General features: G+C 43.3%; 2 protein-coding genes across 9 annotated transcripts in view; one reads left to right on the top strand and one right to left on the bottom strand.

Moving 5' to 3' along the window:
- The window catches only part of LOC310823637 (uncharacterized protein), a gene marked incomplete at its 5' end in the record, with an annotated part of 38,965 nt that extends 22,663 nt beyond the window's left edge, over positions 1–16,302 (top strand). Inside the window, 6 exons of the mRNA XM_083696520.1 lie at positions 149–694; positions 4,995–6,088; positions 14,223–14,395; positions 14,795–14,968; positions 15,084–15,130; positions 15,392–16,302. Of these exons, the coding sequence (XP_083552646.1) occupies positions 149–694; positions 4,995–6,088; positions 14,223–14,395; positions 14,795–14,968; positions 15,084–15,130; positions 15,392–15,942 (2,585 nt within the window). The 3' untranslated portion in view covers positions 15,943–16,302. The remainder of the gene's footprint in view (positions 1–148; positions 695–4,994; positions 6,089–14,222; positions 14,396–14,794; positions 14,969–15,083; positions 15,131–15,391) is intronic.
- Positions 1–26,891, bottom strand: part of LOC310823880 (uncharacterized protein) — a 417,085-nt gene that overhangs the window by 228,887 nt on the left and 161,307 nt on the right. The window lies entirely within an intron of this gene.

The following is a 26,891-nucleotide window of genomic DNA, read 5'->3' on the forward strand; positions in this document are numbered from 1 at the left end:
TGAATTAGTTGTATCCCTTGTAAAACATTTTCAATTAATAAGTAATATTTTGTGAAAAAAAGAATGTTGCCATAACAAGATCACATTGTGAATATTGTAAGTTATTCAATTGTATTGATTTGATGATTATTTTTGCCCTCTCAATCAGATGCCTGTGAGCTCACACTGGACCCAAACACAGCACACAGACACCTCTCTCTGTCTGAGGAGAACAGAAAGGTGACACTGGGGAGAGAGAAGCAGCTGTATCCTGATCACCCAGAGAGATTTGAGCGCTATGCACAGGTGCTGTGTAGAGAGGGTCTGACTGGGCGCTGTTACTGGGAGGTAGAGAGGAGTGGGAGAGTGGCTTATATAGGAGTGACATATAAAGGAATCAGCAGGAGAGGAGAGGGTGATGACTGTGTGTTGGGATACAATGACAAGTCCTGGAGCCTGTTCTGCTTTGATGACAGATACTCCGCCTGTCACAATAAGAAGAAGACTGACATACGTGTCCCCTCCTCTGGCTCCCACAGAGTAGGAGTGTATCTGGACTGGCCGGCCGGCACTCTGTCCTTCTACAGCGTCTCCTCTGACACACAGACCCTCCTGCACACATTCCACTCCACATTCACTGAGCCGCTCTACCCAGGGTTTAGGCTTTTGGAGGGCTTGTTTTGGGTTCAGGACGATGAATGTTCAGTGACCCTGTGTAAACTAGTCTCAGGGAGATCACACTGAACACCAAAGGCTCAAAGATGATGGATCAGAACATGATGCAGTTGGATAGTGGTGTGTTTTCACTGAGATGTTGGATGTACAGATGTTCCCTCTCCCAGTGTGCAGTGTGTAGGGTGTAAGGTGTAGTGTTTAGAGTTTTTAGTTTTTTTGATGGAAATGCAACTGTCAGTGAAATAATCCAGATGAATGATTAGATGATCAAATCAGACTGATGATGAACTCTGAGAATAACACAGGAGAGAGTGTCTGTATGTATATAAGAGTTGGTTAGATTGGGTGTTTGAGTTGTGATGCTGGATTACGTTGCTGTGTGTAAGATAGCAGGGAGTGGATGTGAAGACAGCTCTCCTTCTCTGTCGGTACAACATGGACAGTGTCTTCGGAACATCCTAATCTACACAGTGTGTAATTGATTCCTATGCAAATCAGAGACCCTATGAAAACAAAGATATTTATTCTGAAATGACATGAACTATTATCCTTGAATTAAGATAGACTCAATTCAACTTATTGAGTTATTTGTTGATGACATTTTTGCATTTTAGCTAATTTTAAGACTGTCATAGCAAAAGGTCTGAATACTTCTGTACATGAGGTATTTCTGTATTTCAGTTTTAATAAATGTGCTGAAATTTTAAAAACCGTGTTCTCGCTTTGTCATTCTGAGGTATTGTGTGTGGATTGATGGCAAATTCTTTAAATTGAATCCATTTCAAATTGAGTCTATAACACAAGAAAATGTGTAAAAAGTGAAGCGGTCTGAATACCTTCAGAAGGCGCTGTACATGTTCTGAATTTCACTTTTCATGTATTCCTTAATTTTTATATAGTAATCATCTAGTACAGTAATATCTATGCATCATGTGACATTGTGAGGGGCAGCCAAGGTGCAGGCTGCTTTTCCCCTCTCTGTCTGTGGGCTGTGGGAGGCATGGCTCTCATGAGAAGACTTCACCTGTCTCCTGCAGTACCTCTCCCTGCCATGGGAGGCATGGCTCTCATGAGAAGACTTCACCTGTCCCCTGCAGTACCGCTCCCTGCCATGGCAGGCATGGCTCTCATGAGAAGACTTCACCTGTCCCCTGCAGTACCGCTCCCTGCCATGGCAGGCATGGCTCTCATGAGAAGACTTCACCTGTCCCCTGCAGTACCGCTCCCTGCCATGGGAGGCATGGCTCTCATGAGAAGACTTCACCTGTCCCCTGCAGTACCGCTCCCTGCCATGGGAGGCATGGCTCTAATGAGAAGACTTCACCTGTCCCCTGCAGTACCGCTCCCTGCCATGGGAGGCATGGCTCTAATGAGAAGACTTCACCTGTCCCCTGCAGTACCGCTCCCTGCCATGGGAGGCATGGCTCTCATTAGAAGACTTCACCTGTCCCCTGCAGTACTGCTCCCTGCCATGGGAGGCATGGCTCTCATGAGAAGACTTCACCTGTCCCCTGCAGTACTGCTCCCTGCCATGGGAGGCATGGCTCTCATGAGAAGACTTCACCTGTCCCCTGCAGTACCTCTGACCCCAGACCCCCAGACCTCCAGACCCCCAGACCCCCAGAACCCTATCCCCCAGACCTCTAGCCCTCAGATGGGGGCACCACCTGGTGGTCATTTACTAGTATCACAACAACAGAGAGATTAGAATCCAGCCAGTTAGCAATAAGCACTGGATCCTAAAAACCCAGAAATTGAACCTGAAATATTCTTTATAACATAACAGATCTTTTATAATGGAACAGTGTAATAGAACATCAGTGTAATAGAACATCAGTGTAATAGAACATCAGTGTAATAGAACAGTGTAATAGAACATCAGTGTAATAGAACAGTGTAATAGAACATCAGTGTAATAGAACAGTGTAATAGAACATCAGTGTAATAGAACATCAGTGTAATAGAACATTAGTGTAATAGAACATCAGTGTAATAGAACAGTGTAATAGAACATCAGTGTATTAGAACATTAGTGTAATAGAACATTAGTGTAATAGAACATCAGTGTAATAGAACAGTGTAATAGAACAGTGTAATAGAACATTAGTGTAATAGAACATCAGTGTAATAGAACAGTGTAATAGAACATCAGTGTAATAGAACAGTGTAATAGAACAGTGTAATAGAACATCAGTGTAATATAACATTAGTGTAATAGAACATCAGTGTAATAGAACATTAGTGTAATAGAACATCAGTGTAATAGAACATCAGTGTAATAGAACATTAGTGTAATAGAACAGTGTAATAGAACAATGTAATGGAACGTTAGTGTAATAGAACATCAGTGTAATAGAACATTAGTGTAATAGAACATCAGTGTAATTGAACATTAGTGTAATAGAACATCAGTGTAATAGAACATCAGTGTAATAGAACAGTGTAATAGAACATTAGTGTAATAGAACATCAGTGTAATAGAACATCAGTGTAATAGAACATTAGTATAATAAAACATTAGTGTAATAGAACATTAGTGTAATAGAACATTAGTGTAATAGAACATTTATGTAATAGAACATTAGTGTAATAGAACATTTATGTAATAGAACAGTGTAATAGAACATTAGTATAATAGAATATTAGTATAATAGAACATTAGTATAATAGAACATCAGTGGAAACCAAAGGGGACGTTTTCTTTCCAGTGTTAACACTTCACTTAGCAACGTCATGACAACCCAAATGTGCAGACAGGCCTAGGAGACGAGTTAACCTTGACCCTAACCCTGACTCTAACCCTGACCCTGACCCTGACCCTGACTCTGACCCTAACCCTAACTCTGACCCTGAACCTGACTCTGACCCTGACCCTAACCCTAACTCTAACCCTGACCCTAACCCTAAACCCTGACCCTAACCCTAACCCTAGGGGATGAGTTAACTTTAACCCTAACCCTAAACCCTGACCCTAACCCTAGGGCTAGTAGAACCATGTAGTTTGGCTCTTCAAACCCACCTCCTCGTTGCTAGGCAACCCCCCCCCTTTTCCCTCCACCGTTCGTATTTTACGACATTTGTTAGAAAAAAATGTTTTATGAAACTCCTTCAAACCACACACTCTCCCCACCCCCTCGTTGCTAGGTAACCCACCATATCCCGTCCCTTTCCGACATTTTCTTTTCCTTTACGACATTCCCTCAAACACACCAACCTCCCTTATTTTACGACATTTACTATTATTATTATTATTATTATTATTATTATTATTATTATTATTATTATATCTTTACGACATTTACTTCTTCTTTACGAGAGAAGGGGAGACAGACACCATGGAAACCACCACCACCACCGACACCGGCGGCTCCTCTGGTACTCGTAGCGGGTCCTCTGGGACCGTCTTCCCCGGTGGTACCGTCTCCTCTACCGGCTCTGAGGCTAATGATAACGGGGCTAACTAACGAAGCTAACGAATTTACCTACCGAGTGCAGTGTTGACGGGGTGCTAAAGGCTAATGCTAACTGGCTCTAACGAACTGACCGTGTGTGTGTGTGTGTGTGGAAACGCGTCGTGTCATCATTACTCGACATTCCTTCAAACCCACCCCCTCGTTGCTAGGCAACCCCCCCCCTTTCCCTCCACCGTTCGTATTTGTTTTGAAAAAATATTTTTACGACAGTCCTTCAAACCACACACACACTCTCCCCACCCCCTCGTTGCTAGGTAACCCACCATATCCCGTCCCTTTCCGACATTTTCTTTTCCTTTACGACATTCCCTCAAACCCACCAACTGTTCCTCGTTGCTAGACAACCCCACCCCTCCCTCATTTTACGATATCTTTTTATTATTATTATTATTATTATTATTATTATTATATCTTTACGACATTTACTTCTTCTTTACGAGAGAAGGGGAGACAGACACCATGGAAACCACCGACACCGGCGGCTCCTCTGGTACTCGTAGCGGGTCCTCTGGGACCGTCTCCCCCGGTGGTACCGTCTCCTATACCGGCTCCTTCGGCGGCTCTGGGACCGTCTCCGGCGGCTCCTCCGGCGGCTCTGGGACCGGCTCCTCCGGCGGCTCTGGGACCGGCTCCTCCGGCGGCTCTGGGACCGTCTCCTCCGGCGGCTCTGGGACCGGCTCCTCCGGCGGCTCTGGGACCGTCTCCGGCGGCTCCTCCGGCGGCTCTGGGACCGGCTCCTCCGGCGGCTCTGGGACCGGCTCCTCCGGCGGCTCTGGGACCGGCTCCTCCGGCGGCTCTGGGACCGTCTCCTCCGGCGGCTCTGGGACCGGCTCCTCCGGCTCCTCCTCTGGTACCGGTACCCGGTAGTGGACGTGCTGCTGACAAACCTCATCAAGGGGAATCTGCTTCCCTCTGCTCTCCTCTGGATAACCTCCCGACCTGCAGCAGCCAATCAGATCCCTCCTGAGTGTGTTGACCAGGTGACAGAGGTACGAGGGTTCAACAACCCACAGAAGGAGGAGTACTTCAGGAAGAGAATCAGTGATGAGAACCTGGCCAGCAGAATCAACACACACATGAAGTCATCAAGGAGCCTCCACATCATGTGCCACATACCAGTGTTCTGTTGGCTCTCAGCCACTACCCTAGAGAGACTGTTGGGTGAAGCAGAGAGAGGAGAGATGCCCAAGACCCTGACACAGATGTACACACACTTCCTGGTATTTCAGACCCAACAGAGGAATGTGAAGTACCTTGGAGACCATGACAAAGATCCACAGTGGGATAAAGAGCTAATTCTGTCACTGGGAAAACTGGCCTTCAATCAGCTGGAAAGTGGCAATCTGATCTTCTATGAGGAAGACCTGAGAGAGTGTGGCATTGATGTCACAGAAGCCACATTGTACTCGGGTGTGTGCACTGAGATCTTCAGAGAGGAGTGTGGGCTGCACAAAGTGTTCAGCTTTGTGCATCTGAGCATCCAGGAGTTTCTAGCTGCTTTATATATGTTCCTCACATTCAACATCAGCAATGAGAATCCACTGGTCAAACAGAAATCCTCATCCAGGAAGCTATGGTCATTACTCAGACGCAAACCAAAGATTCACACACCACTGATCAACCCCATCATCAACCTACACAAGAGTGCAGTGGACAAGGCCTTACAGAGTAAGAATGGTCACCTGGACCTGTTCCTGCGCTTCCTCCTGGGCCTCTCACTGGAGTCCAATCAGAATCTCCTACGAGGCCTTCTGACACAGACAGGAAGCAGCTCACAGACCAATGTGGAAACAGTCAAGTATATCAAGGAGAAGATCAGGGAGAATCCCTATCCAGAGAGGTGCATCAATCTGTTCCACTGTCTGAATGAGCTGAATGACCATTCTCTAGTGGAGGAGATCCAAAAATACCTGAGCTCAGGATGTCTCTCAGAAGCCCAACTCTCACCTGCACAGTGGTCAGCTCTGGTCTTTGTGTTGCTGACTTCAGCATTTATTAATACACAGGACAAGATGTTATAATCCCTTGTGCCATGATCCAAGGTAAAACAGATGTAGAAGGCCAAATCAAACCAACAAAGCGAGTGATATATCCACCATTCGATGCAACACCATAGCAAACATCAGGCTACGCCGTCATAGGTCTACGGAGTCATTCCTCAGGTGGTACCATTCACCGGTTACCTACTCTAGCCAACTGAGGTAAGCAGCATGTCATTGGGGTTATCAAGTGGGCACCTTCTGTCACCGGTGTTTCGTTAAGTTAGGCCCACGACACCTCGAGAAGGCTTAACTGTGTAGTCCAGCGTCCTGGAAACACCCCCCTCAACACCACTACCTCAATACTATCTTTAACTTAAACCCTACAACCAACCTATCAGCCTACCCACCCCATCAGTGTGTGTGTGTGATGCCCTATCTAGGGTAAATGTTTTCTGTAAGGTAAGGGAACGGTGTATGTGGGGGCCTAAATAGTGTGTGCATGTGTTTATGTTTATGTCTTTATATAAGTGTAGATGCAGGGATTCAAACCCTAATTTAGGGTAGAGGGAAGGGTTAGAGGTGGGGAAGCCCCCGGGTGGATACGGTCCCGGATTAGGGAAAGGAGGGGTGAGTGTGCCCTTTATTTATGTTGTGGGGGAATGTTTGTGTCCGTGCAACTTCATGGCTAGCCTACACTGGCTAGCAGTACTAACCCCCCCCACCACACTATGACACGATATCCTCTCATAAATATAGCCAAACAATGGCAGTACAAAACCCCTCACCACCACAATATGACACGATGCCTTCTCATTAATATAGCCAAACAATGCCAAGCTATGCTACCTCATGCTCTAGTCAAGTCGCTGTTGCATCTTACCTTTAACGGGAACCCCAGCTACTGATCTTCCGCCTCAGCCACAGCCACTGGCTAGCGCTCTCCGCTGCTACCGACATATTCTTTATCGCCAGTTTCAATTCTCGTCCGCGAATACCCAGCTCCGTTAGCAGTGCATAGGTTGTCTTGGCCACAAATCCTCGACAACCAATTTCCACTGGGCGAACAAAAGCGGTCCACCCACGCTGTGTCGCGTCTGCCGCTAATTCTGCATATTTAGCTTTCTTTCGTTCATAAGCCTCGTCAACCCGGTCTTCCCAAGGGACCGTGAGTTCGATAATATAAACTAGCTTCTGTGCTTCAGACCACAGCAGCATGTCTGGCCGCAAATTAGTGCTAGCAATTTCAGCCGGTACGATTAGCTGTTCAATTAAATCTACCTTTAACTTCCAATCTGCGCCAGTTCGCAACTGTCCCTGCGCGCAGCTGCGCCCTGGCCTCCTTACGCCAGTCTCTCCCTCTCTTATAAATGCAATGTCTTTCCGCTGGCCACTACTAGCTAGCGAGTTTACTTCTAGCCGTTTTCCCTCAACTGCAGCAGCTAAACATTTCAACACTTGATTGTGACGCCACGTGTATCGCCCTTGAGAAAGACTGATTCTACACCCAGTCATTATATGCCTAAGTGTGCATACGCTGGAACATAACGGGCAGGCAGCATCCTCACCCAACCATTGATTAAGATTTTGGGGAGATGGCAGTACGTCATAAGTAGCCCCTACGATAAATTTAATTCTGCTTGCCTCCATGCTCCACAAATCCTTCCACTTCAAGCTTCTCTTCACTACACTCTCCCAGTTTACCCACTGGCCTTGTTTTGCCTGTGCCACCGCCCTTGTACATCTTATCATCTCCTCCTGTCTGTGTATTTCTTCCACTACCAGTTTCCTCCTTTCTACTGCTGTTGCCTTACTCCACACAGGTTTTCCTGCACACAGCCCTAGACCTCCACGTCCATGCTGAACCTGCCCAATGATATCCCTATGGCTAAGGGCTGCCTGTGCCTGTTGCACTGCCTCTTTAGGCTTCCACTTCCTTCCAGTTTTAACTATGGGCGCTGCACTTCTAACAACTGGGTCCTTTGACTGGGTTAGAGTCATTTCCAGTCTAGCCTTGGCACATTTAAATTCCTCTGTCAGACTAGAAATCGGCAGCTCTAGCATGCCCTTTCCATACAGGGCCACACTGGTCAGACAGCGCGGGGCTCCAAGCCACTTTCTAATATTAGAGTTAATCAACCTTTCCATTTTTTCAACCTTCGATATGGGAACCTCGTAAACTGTCAGTGGCCACATCAGCCGAGGCAACAATCCAAACTGTAGGCACCACAACTTTAGCTTGCCTGGGAGCCCTGACTTATCTATACCTTTGATGCCTTGAATCATCTCCTGCCTCAACTCCTCACATTGACTCTTGTCATTGAGGCTTGCGTCATACCATCTTCCTAAGCTTTTAACCGGTTTCTCTAACACTGTTGGAACCACTTCCCCACCAATGAAAAACTTTTTATCAGCTATCTTCCCTTTGACAATGGAGATACTCCTAGACTTGCTTGGCTTCACTTTCATCCTAGCCCATTCTAGGTTGCTATTTAGTTTATCCAGTAGCCTCCTAGTACAAGGGGCTGTTGATGTCATAGTTGTCATGTCATCCATGTAAGCCCTGATTGGTGGGAGGCGCAGCCCTCCCTGCAACCTTTCCCCACCCACTACCCATTTCGAGGCTCTGATTATGACTTCCATTGCCATGGTAAAGGCCAAAGGGGAAATTGTACAGCCTGCCATAATGCCTATCTCTAGCTGTTGCCAAGCTGTAGTGTACTCTGCTGTAGTAAAACAGAGTTGAATGTCACAAAAGTAAGCTTTAACTAACCTCTTTATACTGTCTGGCACTTTAAAAAAGTCAAACGCCTCCCATAACAGACTATGCGGTACTGACCCAAAAGCATTCGCCAGATCCAAAAATACCACATGAAGGTCTTTCTTCTCATGTCTAGCTGTCTGAATTTGATTCCAAATCATGCTGGTGTGTTCCAAGCACCCGGAGAAGCCTGGAATTCCAGCCTTTTGCACCGTAGTGTCAATTAAGCTATTCTTTACTAAGTAACTAGACAACCTCTGTGCCACCACACTAAAGAAAACCTTCCCTTCCACATTAAGAAGGCTTATAGGCCTAAACTGACTAATGTCTACAGAGTCTCTTTCTTTGGGAATAAAAATTCCCCCTGCTCTACGCCATGCCCTAGGAATAACCTGTTTCTTCCAGACTACCTTCATCAATGTCCATAAGAACCTCAGCACATCTGGCGCACTCTTGTACAGCCTGTAAGGGACTCCATTGGGCCCTGGGGCTGAAGACGCCCTAGCCCGCCTTACTATCTCTTGTACCTCTTTCCACCTAGGTGGGCTATCGTCACACTGACTGGTTATCTCTCCAATAGGTGGAATGTCAGGGGGGAGGGGTAGCTGTCTAGACCTTTCTCTGTCTCTATGCACTTCCTCCAGATGTCCCTCAAGCTCCTGTTTTGGAGCCCTAAGGCTACCATTTTTCCCCTTACTAAATAACGATTTCACAAATCTAAATGGATCTTTGTAAAATGCTGTTCTAGCTCGCTCTCTCTTTTTCCTGTTTTTCCTAATGCTCTCTGCTCTTCTTAACACTGCCAGTCTCTCCTTCACATCTACCTGCAGCCTATTTAACCCTTCCTTCTCAGCCTCTGTAGCTTTCCTCCACTGTTTCCTGAGCTGTCTTCTCTCCCTGATAAGTCTATCCATTTCCTGTTGGCGCCTAGATTTAATTACCTCAGTACCTGTCTTCTTCTTTTTCTCGGACACGCCAAATCTTTCTGCTCCATAATCATAGATAATATCGCCCATTTTCTCCAGTTTACTCTCGGCAGTACCTTTCAACTTGTCTAAAATCCTACTCAAGTCACTGTTGATACCTTCCCATACCCTGTTTTCTGAAGCCCCTGGCCATTTAACTCTCGGCTTCTGGGCACTAATCTTTTCCCTTTTGGGCTGGCTGGTCTCTCTGTCTTCTTCAGTGCTAGGACCTACTTCAGGGGTGCTGATGTCCTGCGAACTGTGGTTTACTTCCTGCCGCTGGACTTCAACCGACTGACTTGACATACTTCTGAGGAAATAATTGTCAATGCGGGATCCCTGTGTTCCCTCTACCAAGCACTTCCTCCTCCCTTGATGGATTCTAAGACCCTTCAAAGTTGTTACCTTTTGCCAGCCGCATGAACAAGTTTGGAGCTTCTTCCCACCCATCTCTGATCTAGTGCCTTCCACAGCCATGTTTTCCCTACTCGTAGTCAGGTCCGTTCCAGAGTCAATAACCATGTTAGCCATAGATGAGTCATCTTCCGCCCCCGCTCTCGCAGACTCTAGGGGTGTTTTTCTCAAAGTCGTTTCTGTAGCTAGGTAGGGTGTAACCACTAGGTTTATACAACCTTGGTTACTGCAGCATTGAGTTGCTAACCCAATGCCGCCCCGGTGGGGTCTATTTCCTCCTGTCAGCTGTCTTTCCATTCTGTCACAAGGTCTTTCCCTAGTTGTCAGCTGCTCTATTCACAACAGTCACTAGCCTAAGCTAGCTTTAGCATTTATTAATACACAGGACAAGATGTTATAATCCCTTGTGCCATGATCCAAGGTAAAACAGATGTAGAAGGCCAAATCAAACCAACAAAGCGAGTGATATATCCACCATTCGATGCAACACCATAGCAAACATCAGGCTACGCCGTCATAGGTCTACGGAGTCATTCCTCAGGTGGTACCATTCACCGGTTACCTACTCTAGCCAACTGAGGTAAGCAGCATGTCATTGGGGTTATCAAGTGGGCACCTTCTGTCACCGGTGTTTCGTTAAGTTAGGCCCACGACACCTCAGAAGAGGAGCTGGATGTGTTTGACTTGAAGAAGTACTCCAGATCAGAAGAGGATCTTCTGAGGCTGCTGCCAGTGATCACAGCCTCTAAGACGGCACTGTAAGTAGATGGACAAAACACTGTATTGATACTTGAGCGATGAATGGAGTATGTGATCACTTTTTATGATTTACGGATTAAATGGAAGAAACTGAGTTATTGATCACATGGTCAAAAGTCATTCATAAATTTATTGCACACTTATGTTTCATGTTTTATTGACACACAAATACACGACTTGCTCCAACATGTTCAGTCGCTTTGTGTCTCGACTCCCAATAATGAGGTAGAAAGAGCCATTTCCAGTCGGAGTACTGAACTATGGTTTGGAGAAATACACTCCTGACGTTTTTAAGACTATCGAAATCCACTGGCGCTACCACGGATACTCACACCGCGGCTCAAATGAAGACTTTTGGTCTGACATTAAGCAAATAACATAGGTAGCATATATAATAACATGGCTGGCTGTGTTCACAGTTCAGCTAATGAGTTTGTCAGCTTTATTTTAGTGAAAGTGGAATGAGTCAGTTCTCTAGCCAGTGAGTTTACAGTTGGTGCAGTTGGAAGGAGCTCACCACTCATCTCCAACTGAAAGCTCTATCCATTATTTAAGGCATGAAAAGTATGGATACATGATGATTTCACCTTTGAAATGAAGTTAAATGATTAGAAAACATGTTGTTCTATGTTAAAATCCCGAAAATGTCATTATATTGTAATTAGGTGCGGCGACATTCAACTGGAAATGATAGAACACATTACATATGTAAATTTTTCTCTGAGTTAAAAAGACTTGATGCTTGTATCCATGGTTGCTTGCTCCCCCGTTGAGAGCAAGTATAACTCTCACTTATGAATTCTTGCACCACAGTGATGGTTTGGCAACATGTATTTATTTGTATTCCTCATTCAGGCTAAATGGATGTCACCTCACAGAGAGATGCTGTGAAGCATTGGCCTCAGCTCTCAGCTCAGACTCCTGCCACCTGAGAGAGCTGGACCTCAGTAATAATGATCTAGGTGACTGGGGGGTGAAGCTGCTCTCTGCTGGACTGGGGAGTCCACACTGTCAACAACAGACACTGAGGTGAGGTCTGAGACTATTCTTGTTACCAGACACATCATTCCTAAGTGTGCTACATTATCATTCTATGGAATCAATGATAATTGCACAGAAAGGTTCAATAATTGAGACAGACAATGCACATTATCTTCCAATCAATTACTATATAATGTGCGTGCGTGCGTGCGTGCGTGCGTGCGTGCGTGCGTGCGTGTGGTGGCGGGGTGGCTGCTCTGTCTGCACCCTGTGAATATGTTTGCCCTCGTCAAATCCTGACCCACCTGGCCTTAGATCAGCTCACACAATACTGCACTACCCCAATAGCTACCAAATACATTATATCAGAAGGAGAAATCCAGTGACTACAAATGTATCCATGGTTGTTTGCTCCCCTGTTGAGAGCAATTATAACTCTCACTCATGAATTCTTGCACCACAGTGATCGTTTGGCTACATGTATTTATTTGTATTCCTCATTCAGGTTGAAAGGATGTCACCTCACAGAGAGATGCTGTGAAGCGTTGGCCTCAGCTCTCAGCTCAGACTCCTGCCAACTGAGAGAGCTGGACCTCAGTAATAATGATCTAGGTGACGGGGGGGTGAAGCTGCTCTGTGCTGGACTGGGCAGTCCACACTGTCAACTACAGACACTGAGGTGAGGTCTGAGACTATTCTTGTTGTCAGACACATCATTCCTAAGTTACATTATCATTCTATGGAATCAATGATACTTGTACTGAAAGGCTCAATAATTGAGACAGACAAAGGACATTATCTTCCAATCAATTCCTATAGTGTGTGTACGTGTGCATGTGTGTGTGTGTGTGTGTGTGTGTGTGTGTGTGTGTGTGTGTGTGTGTGTGTGTGTGTGTGTGTGTGTGTGTGTGTGTGTGTGTGTGTGGTGGGAGGGGGTCTGCTCTGTCTTCACTCTCTGAATATGTTGCCCTATTCAAATCTTGACCCACCTGGCCTTAGATCAGCTCATGGGACTACACAATACTGCACTAACCCAATAGCAAGCAAATACATTATACCAGACGTAGAAATCTAGTCACTACAAAAGTATCCATGGTTGCTTGCTCCCCTGTTGAGAGAAACTATAACTCTCACTCATGAATTATTATCATAATGACACTGAGGTGAGGTCTGAGACTATTCTTGTTGTCAGACACATCAGTCCTAAGTGTGTTAAATTGTCAATGATACTTGCACTGCAAATCTCAATGATGGAGACAGAACATTTACATGATCTTCCAATCAATTCCTAAACTCTTCACTGTGACAACACTAGTCCTACCACTTTATTTTTATTCCACCTTTTTCTTTTGTCAACTCCCAGACCGTCATCCTGTGCATGCACCCTTAACCTAGGACTACTTTCCCCTCCAAAAAGATGAATAAGTCAATATAAGGTCCACAATCTGAGCGGTCTTCTTAGTTTAAAAAAAAAGCGATGAAGGAAACCGTCTTACCTATCTCAGATGGGGTGTTTTTGAGTAACCATTTCATAGGGACAGCAACACATGCACAGTTCAATAACAAGATGCCGACCTTTAGGTCAGGATGGCCTTGCAGCTGACTCAGCACATGCCCACCAACAGATATAACCCAGGGGACAGATATAACCGCTGTCAACCTGACTGGCTGTCTTGATTCATACCGTTACTACATAGAATCATAAACGAGTCCAATACTGATCATGAAGGAATCAATGAACAGTGCATGACTGAAAAAATATAATCATCATGACATGGTCATACTGATTAAAATAGATTGTTGTTTTGCTATATTGATTATAAGAATATCATAAATGACAGATGAGAAATCTGTCTCCCCTCACACTATCAAGGAGGGATCATGGGAATAAGGCACACAATGCAACAATCATTTATTGTACAGCTTATAATTACATCATATTCAGCTCTATTTATCATTAAAGGCAGAATTTCAAAGAGTGTATGTGTGTGTGTGTGTGAAGGGGGGGGGGCACTCTCTGAATACCGTTACTCTCCTCAATTCCTGAACAATCTGGTCTTACATCAGCTAATGGGGCTGCACAATAATTCACTAACCCAATAACTAGCAAATCTACCACACTTAGAAAAACAATGACTACAAACCTGCCTGCGATTGGCTTGAATCATGAATTCTTATCATAACGCACCACAGTGATCGTTTGGCTGCATGTATTTATTTGTATTCCTCATTCAGGCTGAATGGATGTCACCTCACAGAGAGATGCTGTGAAGCGTTGGCCTCAGCTCTCAGCTCAGACTCCTGCCACCTGAGAGAGGTGGACCTCAGTAATAATGATCTAGGTGACGGGGGGGTGAAGCTGCTCTGTGCTGGACTGGGGAGTCCACACTGTCAACTACAGACACTGAGGTGAGGTCTGAGACTATTGTTGTTGTCAGACACATAATTCCTAAGTGTATGTTACATTATCATTCTATGGAATCAATGATACTTGCACTGAAAGGGTCAATAATTGAGACAGACAATGTACATTATCTTCCAATCAATTACTATAGTGTGTGTGTCTGTGTGTGTGTGTGTGTGTGTGTGTGGTGTGTGTGTGTGTGTGTGTGTGTGTGTGTGTGAGGTGGGAGGGGGGGCTGCTCTGTCTGCACGCTCTGTGATCGTTTGTCTGCATGTATTTATTTGTATTCCTCATTCACATGTGGTCTTTCAACTGGCAAATGAAGAGGATTTAAAGCTGCACATGTACATTAGAGAGGAATAATCAGATTCTTGATATCAGATGGAGTGACACTATTTCCCCAGGTTGTCAGGCTGTGGAGTCCCAGAGGAAGGCTGTGTTTCTCTGGCTTCAGCTCTGAGGTCTAATCCCTCCCACCTGAGAGAGCTGGACCTCAGCTACAATCACCCAGGAGACTCAGGACTGGCGCTGCTCTCTGCTGTACAGAAAGATCCGCTCTGTAAACTACAGACACTCAGGTAAAGGCTGAATATGTGGCTGGACGTATCAATCAGATTAATGCACTGTATCTATTTTCCTCTTGATTGTGAGTGTGTCATTCAACCTCTGTGTGTTCTTCTGTGTTTGATATAGTGTGGACCATGTTGGAGAGTGCAGGCTCAAACCTGGGCTGATCAAATGTAAGTCACCATCGCTGTAGAGAATAGGACTGTGATATTACTCAAGAACCAGAGTACAGCAGAGTTCAAACAGAGCACCAGTATTGTATTCATCTGTAAATCTAAAATATTAGTAAATTAGTTGTATCCCTTGTAAAACATTTTAAATTAATAAGTAATATTTTATGAAAAAATGAATGTTGCCATAACAAGATCACATTGTGAATATTGGAATTTATTCAATTGTATTGATTTGAGGATTATTTTTGCCCTCTCAATCAGATGCCTGTGAGCTCACACTGGACCCAAACACAGCACACAGACTCCTCTCTCTGTCTGAGGAGAACAGAAAGGTGACATGGGGGAGAGAGGAGCAGCCGTATCCTGATCACCCAGAGAGATTTGAGCGCTATGCACAGATGCTGTGTCGAGAGGGTCTGACTGGGCGCCGTTACTGGGAGGTAGAGATGAGTGGGAGAGAGGCTGGTATAGGAGTGACATATAAAGGAATCAGCAGGAGAGGATGGGGTAATGACTGTGGGTTGGGATACAATGACAAGTCCTGGAGTCTGTTATGCTCTGGTAACAGTTACTGCGCCAGGCACAATAATAAGTGGACTGACATACCTGTCCCCTCCTCTGGCTCCCACAGAGTAGGAGTGTATCTGGACTGGCCGGCCGGCACTCTGTCCTTCTACAGCGTCTCCTCTCACACACGGACCCTCCTGCACACATTCCACTCCACATTCACTGAGCCCCTCTACCCAGGGTTTTATCTTGGGTATGAATGTTCAGTGACCCTGTGTAAACTAGTCTCAGGGAGATCACACTGAACACCAAAGGCTCAAAGATGACGGATCAGAACATGATGCAGTTGGATAGTGGTGTGTTTTCACAGAGATGTTGGATGTACAGATGTTCCCTCTCCTAGTGTGTAGGGTGTAGTGTGTAGTGTGTAGGATTGTTGTGTGTAGTTATATTATGTTTTACTATATATATATATATATATATATATATATATATATATATATATATATATAGTAAAACATAATATAACTACACACAACAATCCTACACACTATATATATTATGTCACATATATATTAAATGTCACATATATATTATGTCACATGTCACATATATATTAAATAAAATGCATCTGATAGTAAAATAGACTGCAATAGAGTGACAAAAAATAGAAGCTTACATGTTTTTTAGTTTTTTTGATGGAAATGCAACTGACAATCCAGATGAATGATTAGATGATCAAATCAGACTGATGATGAACTCTGAGAATAACACAGGAGAGAGTGTGTGTATGTATATAAGAGTTGGTTAGATTGGGTGTTTGAGTTGTGATGCTGGATTACGTTGCTGTGTGTAAGATTTCCATAAAAAATAAAGATTCCTAATTCCACAAAGGAAAGGCAGAGAGAGAATTAAGAGAAGGATGGCCAGTGATTGATTTGTGAAGGGAGAGTAGTGGAGATGTTTATAATTATAATAGGAGGGGAAACCAGGCCGCGACGCGATGTAGGAGACGAATGATATTGGTGATATAAGTGACTTGTATATGAGGGAAGTAACCTAGATTTGAAAGTATAAATGGCGGTCTGAAAGGACAACGAAAAACCCCTTTGCAAACGTGTTTACTTTTATTACTTGTGAATAAAAGTCTCTGAATAAAGCATCAGCTCTAGTCTTTGGCATTTTTTATGTTCAAGTTGCAATCACAGTCAATCACACTGCTACTGTATGAACTAGCTACAGTCAATCACACTGCTACTGTATGAACTAGCTACAGTCCCAATGATACAATATATTAACTAGCGACTGTAGCTAGTTCATACGGTGGCAGTGTGACTGACAGTTGCTAGAACTATCTACAATCACATGACTACTGTATGAACTAGCTACAGTCAATCACACTGCTACTGTATGAACTAGCTACAGTTAATCACACTGCTAATGTATAAATTAGCTTCAGTCAATCACATTGCTAATGTACGAACTAGCTACAGTCCCAATGATACACTATATTAACTAGCTACAGTCAATCACACTGCTACTGTATGAACTAGCTAAAGTCAATCACACTGCTACTGTATGAACTAGCTACAGTCAATCACACTGCTACTGTATGAAATAGCTACAGTCAATCACACTGCTACTGTATAAACTAGCTTCAGTCAATCACAATGCTACTGTATGAACTAGCTACAGTCAATCACACTGCTACTGTGTGAACTAGCTACAGTCAATCACACTGCTACTGTATGAACTAGCTACAGTCAATCACACTGCTACTATATGAATTAGCTACAGTCCCAATGCTACTGTATGAACTAGCTACAGTCAATCACACTGCTACTGTATGAACTAACTACAGTCAATCACACTGCTACTGTATGAATTAGCTACAGTCAATCACACTGCTACTGTATGAACTAGCTATAGTCCCAATGATACAATATATTAACTAGCGACTGTAGCTAGTTCATACGGTGGCAGTGTGACTGACAGTTGCTAGAACTAGCTACAATTACATGACTACTGTATGAACTAGCTACAGTCAATCATACTGCTACTGTATGAACTAGCAACAATCATTCACAATGCTACTGTATGAACTAGCTACAGTCAATCACACTGCTACTGAAAAACTAGCTTCAGTCAATCACAATGCTACTGTATGAACTAGCTACAGTCAATCACACTGCAACTGTACGAACTACCTATAGTCAATCACACTGCTAATGTATGAATTAGCTACAGTCAATCATAATGCTACTGTATGAACTAGCTACAGTCAATCACACTGCTACTGTATGAACTAGCTACAGTCAATCACACTGCTTCTGTATGAACTAGCGACAATCAATCACACTGCTACTGTATGAAATAGCTAAAGTCCCAATGCTACACTATATGAACTAGCTACAGTCAATCACACTGCTACTGTATGAAATAGCTACAGTCAACCACATTGCTACTGTATGAACTAGCTACATCAATCACACTTCATCTGTAGGAACTAGCTACAGTCAATCACACTGCTACTGTATAAACTAGCTACAGTCAATCACACTGCTACTGTATGAACTAGCTACAGTCAATCACACTGCTACTGTATGAAATAGCTACAGTCCCAATGCTACACTATATGAACTAGCTACAGTCAATCACACTGCTACTGTATAAACTAGCTACAGTCAATCACACTGCTACTGTATGAACTAGCTACAATCAATCACACTGCTACTGTATGAAATAGCTACATTCCCAATGATGCACTATATGAACTAGCTACAGTCAATCACACTGCTACTGTATGAACTAGCTACAGCCAATCACACTGCTACTGTATGAACTAGCTACAGTCAATCACACTGCTACTGTATGAACTAGCTACAGTCAACCACACTGCTACTGTATCAACTAGCTACAGTCCCAATGATACACTATATTAACTAGCGACTGTAGCTATTTCATACAGTAGCAGTGTGACTGACTATCGCTAGAACTAGCTACAATTACATGACTACTGTATGAACTAGCTACAGTCAATCACACTGCTACTGCATGAACTAGCTACAGTCATTCACAATGCTACTGTATGAACTAGCTACAGTCAATCACACTGCTACTGTATAAACTAGCTTCAGTCAATCACACTGCTACTGTATGAACTACCTACAGTCAATCACACTGCTACTGTATGAACTAGCTACAATCAATCACACTGCTACTGTATGAAATAGCTACAGTCCCAATGCTACACTATATGAACTAGCTACAGTCAATCACACTGCTACTGTATGAACTAGCTACATTCCCAATGCTGCACTATATGGACTAGCTACAGCCAATCACACTGCTACTGTATGAACTAGCTACAGTCAATCACACTGCTACTGTATGAACTAGCTACAGTCAACCACACTGCTACTGTATCAACTAGCTACAGTCCCAATGATACACTATATTAACTAGCGACTGTAGCTATTTCATACAGTAGCAATATGACTGACTGTCGCTAGAACTAGCTACAATTACATGACTACTGTATGAACTAGCTACAGTCAATCACACTGCTACTGTATGAACTAGCTACAATCATTCACAATGCTACTGTATGAACTAGCTACAGTCAATCACACTGCTGCTGTATAAACTAGCTTCAGTCAATCACAATGCTACTGTATGAACTAGCTACAGTCAATCACATTGCAACTGTACGAACTAGCTACAGTCAATCACACTGCTAATGTATGAACTAGCTACAGTCAATCACACTGCTAATGTATGAACAAGCTACAGTCAATCACACTGCTTCTGTTTGAACTAGCTACAATCAATCACACTGCTACTGTATGAAATAGCTACAGTCCCAATGCTACACTATATGAACTAGCTACAGTCAATCACACTGCTACTGTATGAACTAGCTACAGTCAAACACATTGCTACTGTATGAACTAGCTACATCAATCACACTTCATCTGTAGGAACTAGCTACAGTCAATCACACTGCTACTGTATAAACTAGCTACAGTCAATCACACTGCTACTGTATGAACTAGCTACAGTCAATCACACTGCTACTGTATGAAATAGCAACATTCCCAATGCTGCACTATATGAACTAGCTACAGTCAATCACACTGCTACTGTATGAACTAGCTACAGTCAACCACACTGCTACTGTATCAACTAGCTACAGTCCCAATGATACACTATATTAACTAGCGACTGTAGCTATTTCATACAGTAGCAATGTGACTGACTATCGCTAAAACTAGCTACAATTACATGACTACTGTATGAACTAGCTACAGTCAATCACACTGCTACTGTATAAACTAGCTTCAGTCAATCACAATGCTACTGTATGAACTAGCTACAGTCAATCACATTGCAACTGTACGAACTAGCTACAGTCAATCACACTGCTAATGTATGAACTAGCTACAGTCAATCACACTGCTACTGTATGAACTAGCTACAGTCAATCACACTGCTTCTGTATGAACTAGCTACAATCAATCACACTGCTACTGTATGAAATAGCTACAGTCCCAATGCTACACTATATGAACTAGCTACAGTCAACCACATTGCTACTGTATGGACTAGCTACATCAATCACACTTCATCTGTATGAACTAGCTACAGTCAATCACACTGCTACTGTATAAACTAGCTACAGTCAATCACACTGCTACTGTATGAACTAGCTACAGTCAATCACACTGCTACTGTATGAACTAGCTACATTCCCAATGCTGCACTATATGAACTAGCTACAGCCAATCACACTGCTACTGTATGAACTAGCTACAGTCAATCACACTGCTACTGTATGAACTAGCTACAGTCAACCACACTGCTACTGTATCAACTAGCTACAGTCCCAATGATACACTATATTAACTAGCGACTGTAGCTATTTCATACAGTAGCAGTGTGACTGACTATCGCTAGAACTAGCTACAATTACATGACTACTGTAACTAGCTACAGTCAATCACACTGCTACTGTATGAACTAGCTTCAGTCATTCACAATGCTACTGTATGAACTAGCTACAGTCAATCACACTGCTACTGTATGAACTAGCTTCAGTCATTCACAATGCTACTGTATGAACTAGCTACAGTCAATCACACTGCTACTGCATGAACTAGCTACAGTAATTCACAATGCTACTGTATGAACTAGCTACAGTCAATTACACTGCTACTGTATAAACTAGCTTCAGTCAATCACACTGCTACTGTATGAACTAGCTACAGTCAATCACACTGCTACTGTATGAACTAGCTACAATCAATCATACTGATACTGTATGAAATAGCTACAGTCCCAATGCTACACTATATGAACTAGCTACAGTCAATCACACTGCTACTGTATGAACTAGCTACATTCCCAATGCTGCACAATATGAACTAGCTAGAGCCAATCACACTGCTACTGTATGAACTAGCTACAGTCAATCACACTGCTACTGTATGAACTAGCTACAGTCAACCACACTGCTACTGTATCAACTAGCTACAGTCCCAATGATACACTATATTAACTAGCGACTGTAGCTATTTCATACAGTAGCAATGTGACTGACTATCGCTAGAACTAGCTACAATTACATGACTACTGTATGAACTAGCTACAGTCAATCACACTGCTACTGTATGAACTAGCTACAGTCAATCACACTGCTACTGTATGAACTAGCTACCGTCAATCACACTGCTACTGTATGAACTAGCTTCAGTCATTCACAATGCTACTGTATGAACTAGCTACAGTCAATCACACTGCTACTGCATGAACTAGCTACAGTCATTCACAATGCTACTGTATGAACTAGCTACAGTCAATCACACTGCTACTGTATAAACTAGCTTCAGTCAATCCCACTGCTACTGTATGAACTAGCTACAGTCAATCACACTGCTACTGTATGAACTAGCTACAATCAATCACACTGCTACTGTATGAAATAGCTACAGTCCCAATGCTACACTATATGAACTAGCTACAGTCAATCACACTGCTACTGTATGAACTAGCTACAGTCAACCACATTGCTACTGTATCAACTAGCTACAGTCCCAATGATACACTATATTAACTTGCGACTGTAGTTATTTCATACAGTAGCAGTGTGACTGACTATCGCTAGAACTAGCTACAATTACATGACTACTATATGAACTAGCTACAGTCAATCACACTGCTACTGTATGAACTAGCTACAGTCAATCACAATGCTACTGTATCAACTAGCTACAGTCAATCACACTGCTACTGTATGAACTAGCTACAGTCAATCACAATGCTACTGTATCAACTAGCTACAGTCAATCACACTGCTACTGTGTGAACTAGCTACGGTCAATCACACTGCTACTGTAAAAACTAGCTACAGTTAATCACACTGCTACTGTATGAACTAGCTACAGTACCAATGATACACTATATTACCTAGCGACAGTCAATCACACTGTTACTGTACGAACTCGCTACAGTCAATCACACTGTTACTGTATGAACTACCTACAGTCAATCACACTGTTACTGTATGAACTAGCTACAGTCAATCACACTGGTACTGTATGAACTAGCTACAGTCAATCACACTGGTACTGTATGAACTAGCTACAGTCAATCACACTGCTACTGTATGAACTAGCTAAAGTCAATCACACTGCTACTGTATACACTAGCTACAGTCAATCACACTGCTACTGTATGAACTAGCTACAGTCAATCACACTGCTACTGTATGAACTAGCTACAGTCAATCACACTGCTACTGTATCAACTAGCTACAGTCAGTCACACTGCTACTGTATAAACTAGCTACAGTCAATCACACTGCTACTATATGAACTAGCTACAGTCAATCACACTGCTACTGTATGAACTAGCTACAGTCAATCACACTGCTACTGTATCAACTAGCTATAGTCAATCACACTGCTACTGTATGAACTAGCTACAGTCAATCACACTGCTACTGTATGAACTAGCTACAGTCAATCACACTGCTACTGTATGAACTAGCTTCAGTCATTCACAATGCTACTGTATGAACTAGCTACAGTCAATCACACTGCTACTGCATGAACTAGCTACAGTAATTCACAATGCTACTGTATGAACTAGCTACAGTCAATCACACTGCTACTGTATAAACTAGCTTCAGTCAATCACACTGCTACTGTATGAACTAGCTACAGTACCAATGATACACTATATTACCTAGCGACAGTCAATCACACTGTTACTGTACGAACTCGCTACAGTCAATCACACTGTTACTGTATGAACTACCTACAGTCAATCACACTGTTACTGTATGAACTAGCTACAGTCAATCACACTGGTACTGTATGAACTAGCTACAGTCAATCACACTGGTACTGTATGAACTAGCTACAGTCAATCACACTGCTACTGTATGAACTAGCTAAAGTCAATCACACTGCTACTGTATACACTAGCTACAGTCAATCACACTGCTACTGTATGAACTAGCTACAGTCAATCACACTGCTACTGTATGAACTAGCTACAGTCAATCACACTGCTACTGTATCAACTAGCTACAGTCAGTCACACTGCTACTGTATAAACTAGCTACAGTCAATCACACTGCTACTATATGAACTAGCTACAGTCAATCACACTGCTACTGTATGAACTAGCTACAGTCAATCACACTGCTACTGTATCAACTAGCTATAGTCAATCACACTGCTACTGTATGAACTAGCTACAGTCAATCACACTGCTACTGTATGAACTAGCTACAGTCAATCACACTGCTACTGTATGAACTAGCTTCAGTCATTCACAATGCTACTGTATGAACTAGCTACAGTCAATCACACTGCTACTGCATGAACTAGCTACAGTAATTCACAATGCTACTGTATGAACTAGCTACAGTCAATCACACTGCTACTGTATAAACTAGCTTCAGTCAATCACACTGCTACTGTATGAACTAGCTACAGTCAATCACACTGCTACTGTATGAACTAGCTACAGTCAATCACACTGCTACTGTATCAACTAGCTACAGTCAGTCACACTGCTACTGTATAAACTAGCTACAGTCAATCACACTGCTACTGTATGAACTAGCTACAGTCAATCACACTGCTACTGTATGAACTAGCTTCAGTCATTCACAATGCTACTGTATGAACTAGCTACAGTCAATCACACTGCTACTGCATGAACTAGCTACAGTAATTCACAATGCTACTGTATGAACTAGCTACAGTCAATCACACTGCTACTGTATAAACTAGCTTCAGTCAATCACACTGCTACTGTATGAACTAGCTACAGTCAATCACACTGCTACTGTATGAACTAGCTACAATCAATCACACTGCTACTGTATGAAATAGCTACAGTCCCAATGCTACACTATATGAACTAGCTACAGTCAATCACACTGCTACTGTATGAACTAGCTACAGTCAATCACACTGCTACTGTATGAACTAGCTACAGTCAACCACACTGCTACTGTATCAACTAGCTACAGTCCCAATGATACACTATATTAACTAGCGACTGTAGCTATTTCATACAGTAGCAATGTGACTGACTATCGCTAGAACTAGCTACAATTACATGACTACTGTATGAACTAGCTACAGTCAATCACACTGCTACTGTATGAACTAGCTACAATCATTCACACTGCTACTGTATGAACTAGCTACAGTCAATCACAATGCTACTGTATCAACTAGCTACAGTCAATCACACTGCTACTATATGAATTAGCTACAGTCCCAATGCTACTGTATGAACTAGCTACAGTACCAATGATACACTATATTACCTAGCGACAGTCAATCACACTGTTACTGTACGAACTAGCTACAGTCAATCACACTGCTACTGTATGAACTAGCTAAAGTCAATCACACTGCTACTGTATACACTAGCTACAGTCAATCACACTGCTACTGTATGAACTAGCTACAGTCAATCACACTGCTACTGTATGAACTAGCTACAGTCAATCACACTGCTACTGTATCAACTAGCTACAGTCAGTCACACTGCTACCGTATAAACTAGCTACAGTCAATCACACTGCTACTGTATGAACTAGCTACAGTCAATCACACTGCTACTGTATGAACTAGCTACAGTCAATCACACTGCTACTGTATCAACTAGCTACAGTCAATCACACTGCTACTGTATGAACTAGCTACAGTCAATCACACTGCTACTGTATGAACTAGCTACAGTCAATCACACTGCTACTGTGTGAACTAGCTACAGTCAATCACACTGCTACTGTATGAACTAGCTACAGTCCCAATGATACACTATATGAACTAGCTACAGTCAATCACACTGCTACTGCCTTACGTGTCTCCAACATGTCTCACTTGTCTCGTACTTGTGTCACTTATTGTCTTGTCATTGCACTTCTGCTTATTTGTATTATGTGTATTTTGTATGCTGCATTGTCATGGAATCAAGCCTAAGAATTTTACTCCCTGCACTTGTGTATGGGACGCAATAAACTTGAAACTTGTAACAGTAATGCCTTTTTTGTTGTAACTACCTGCTTGATAGTGAATATTTTAGATTACGGTCTCTAGCGGTTGTGAATGAACATTGTCAGCAACGACACACTGACTTATATTTGTGAGGTAGTTCAGGAACCACTGACAAGCATTCTGATCCAAATCTATTTAAGACAGTCGACTCACTAACAGTGAATGATCCACTGGATCAAAAGCTCTTGATAGATCATTAAACAAGGCAGCACAATGCTGCTTTTTATCAAGGGCACAGACAATATCATTGATTACAAAGAATGTTGCTGAAATAATCCTGTCTCCTGGTCAAAAGCCTGATTGAAATGCTTAGTTTAGACTTCACTACCCATAAGGCCTGCTGTAGTTCAGACTTCACTACCCATAAGGCCTGCTGTAGTTTAGACTTCACTACCCATAAGGCCTGTTGTAGTTTAGATTAGATTCAACTTTATTGTCATTGTGCAGAGTACAAGTACAGAGACAACGAAATGCAGTTAGCAGAAAAGTGCAGTGTGAGCAGTATATACAGGTAGTTCAGTATATGCGCAGTATAGTAGTACAGTGTAAGCAGTATATGAATAATTGTTGTTATTACAGTACATGATATTGGTTCCGCCCTATGCTGTTGTACCCGGACTGAGGGACCGCAGGTAAAACCTACAATGCTTGAATGTACAGATGCACGTCGTGGAATAAAGCCAGTAAAAGAAACGCTGCCCGTTCATTCCTAGTTAGGAATACAAATAAAACACAAACATAACAGTAGTGAGAGTCGATGTGGAGTCATCTTGAGCCGAGCTCTCAGCCCACCTCGGCGATGTATGCGCGCCGCCATCTTGGTACACGCCCTCCCTGCGTGATTGGTGGATTTGGTAGCATACTAGTTTGAGTCGCTCAGACACTGCCTGTTGATTGGTCGATTCGCACGTCCGTCTTCTTCGCTACACGTGTTGTCGGCATTGACAAACATTTCAGTGACAGTGACATGCGCGCGACGCATGCGCGCCGCCATCTTGGTTTTGATATCCAGTGGAGTATGTTCCATGTTAACGTAGTAGGGTTATCCAATGGAGTAGGCTGCATGCTAACGTTGCATTCATAGCCGGTGGAGTATGCTAAATGCTATTGTTGTATTCTTATCCAGTGAAGTAGGCTACATGCTAATATTAGCACTGCATCGCGCGCATGTCACTGAAATGTTTGTCAATACCGACAACACGTGTGGCGAAGAAGACGGACGTGCGAATCGACCAATCAAAAGGCAGCGTCTGAGCGACTCAACCTAGCCTGCTACCAAATCCACCAATCAGGCAGGGAGGGCGTGTACCAAGATGGCGGCGCGCATACATCGCGAAGCCCGCTGTCTCGCTGAATTAGTGGCTATTTGCTTGTTTATTTCAAGTATTCTCGCTAAAAACAGTTTAGCGTCCATATCGTACAGCCGACGACAACTTTTGGACATCGGCTCCGGCATTCCAGACATCTTTTATCGACGCAATACCCTGAGATTAGAGCAGAACAGCGGGACCAGCTGACTCCGCTACACCGACCGGGATGGAAAACCCAGCCGAGGGAGCCGAGGTGGGCTGAGAGCTCGGCTCAAGATAACATCCACATCGACTCTCACTACCTCGTCTTTTCTCCTCACCGATGTTCCTTCCCTGGATGAGACAAGATGGATGAACTGC

Source organism: Argentina silus (assembly GCF_951799395.1).
Source record: "Argentina silus genome assembly, chromosome: Y".
Taxonomy (NCBI): Eukaryota; Metazoa; Chordata; class Actinopteri; order Argentiniformes; family Argentinidae; genus Argentina; species Argentina silus.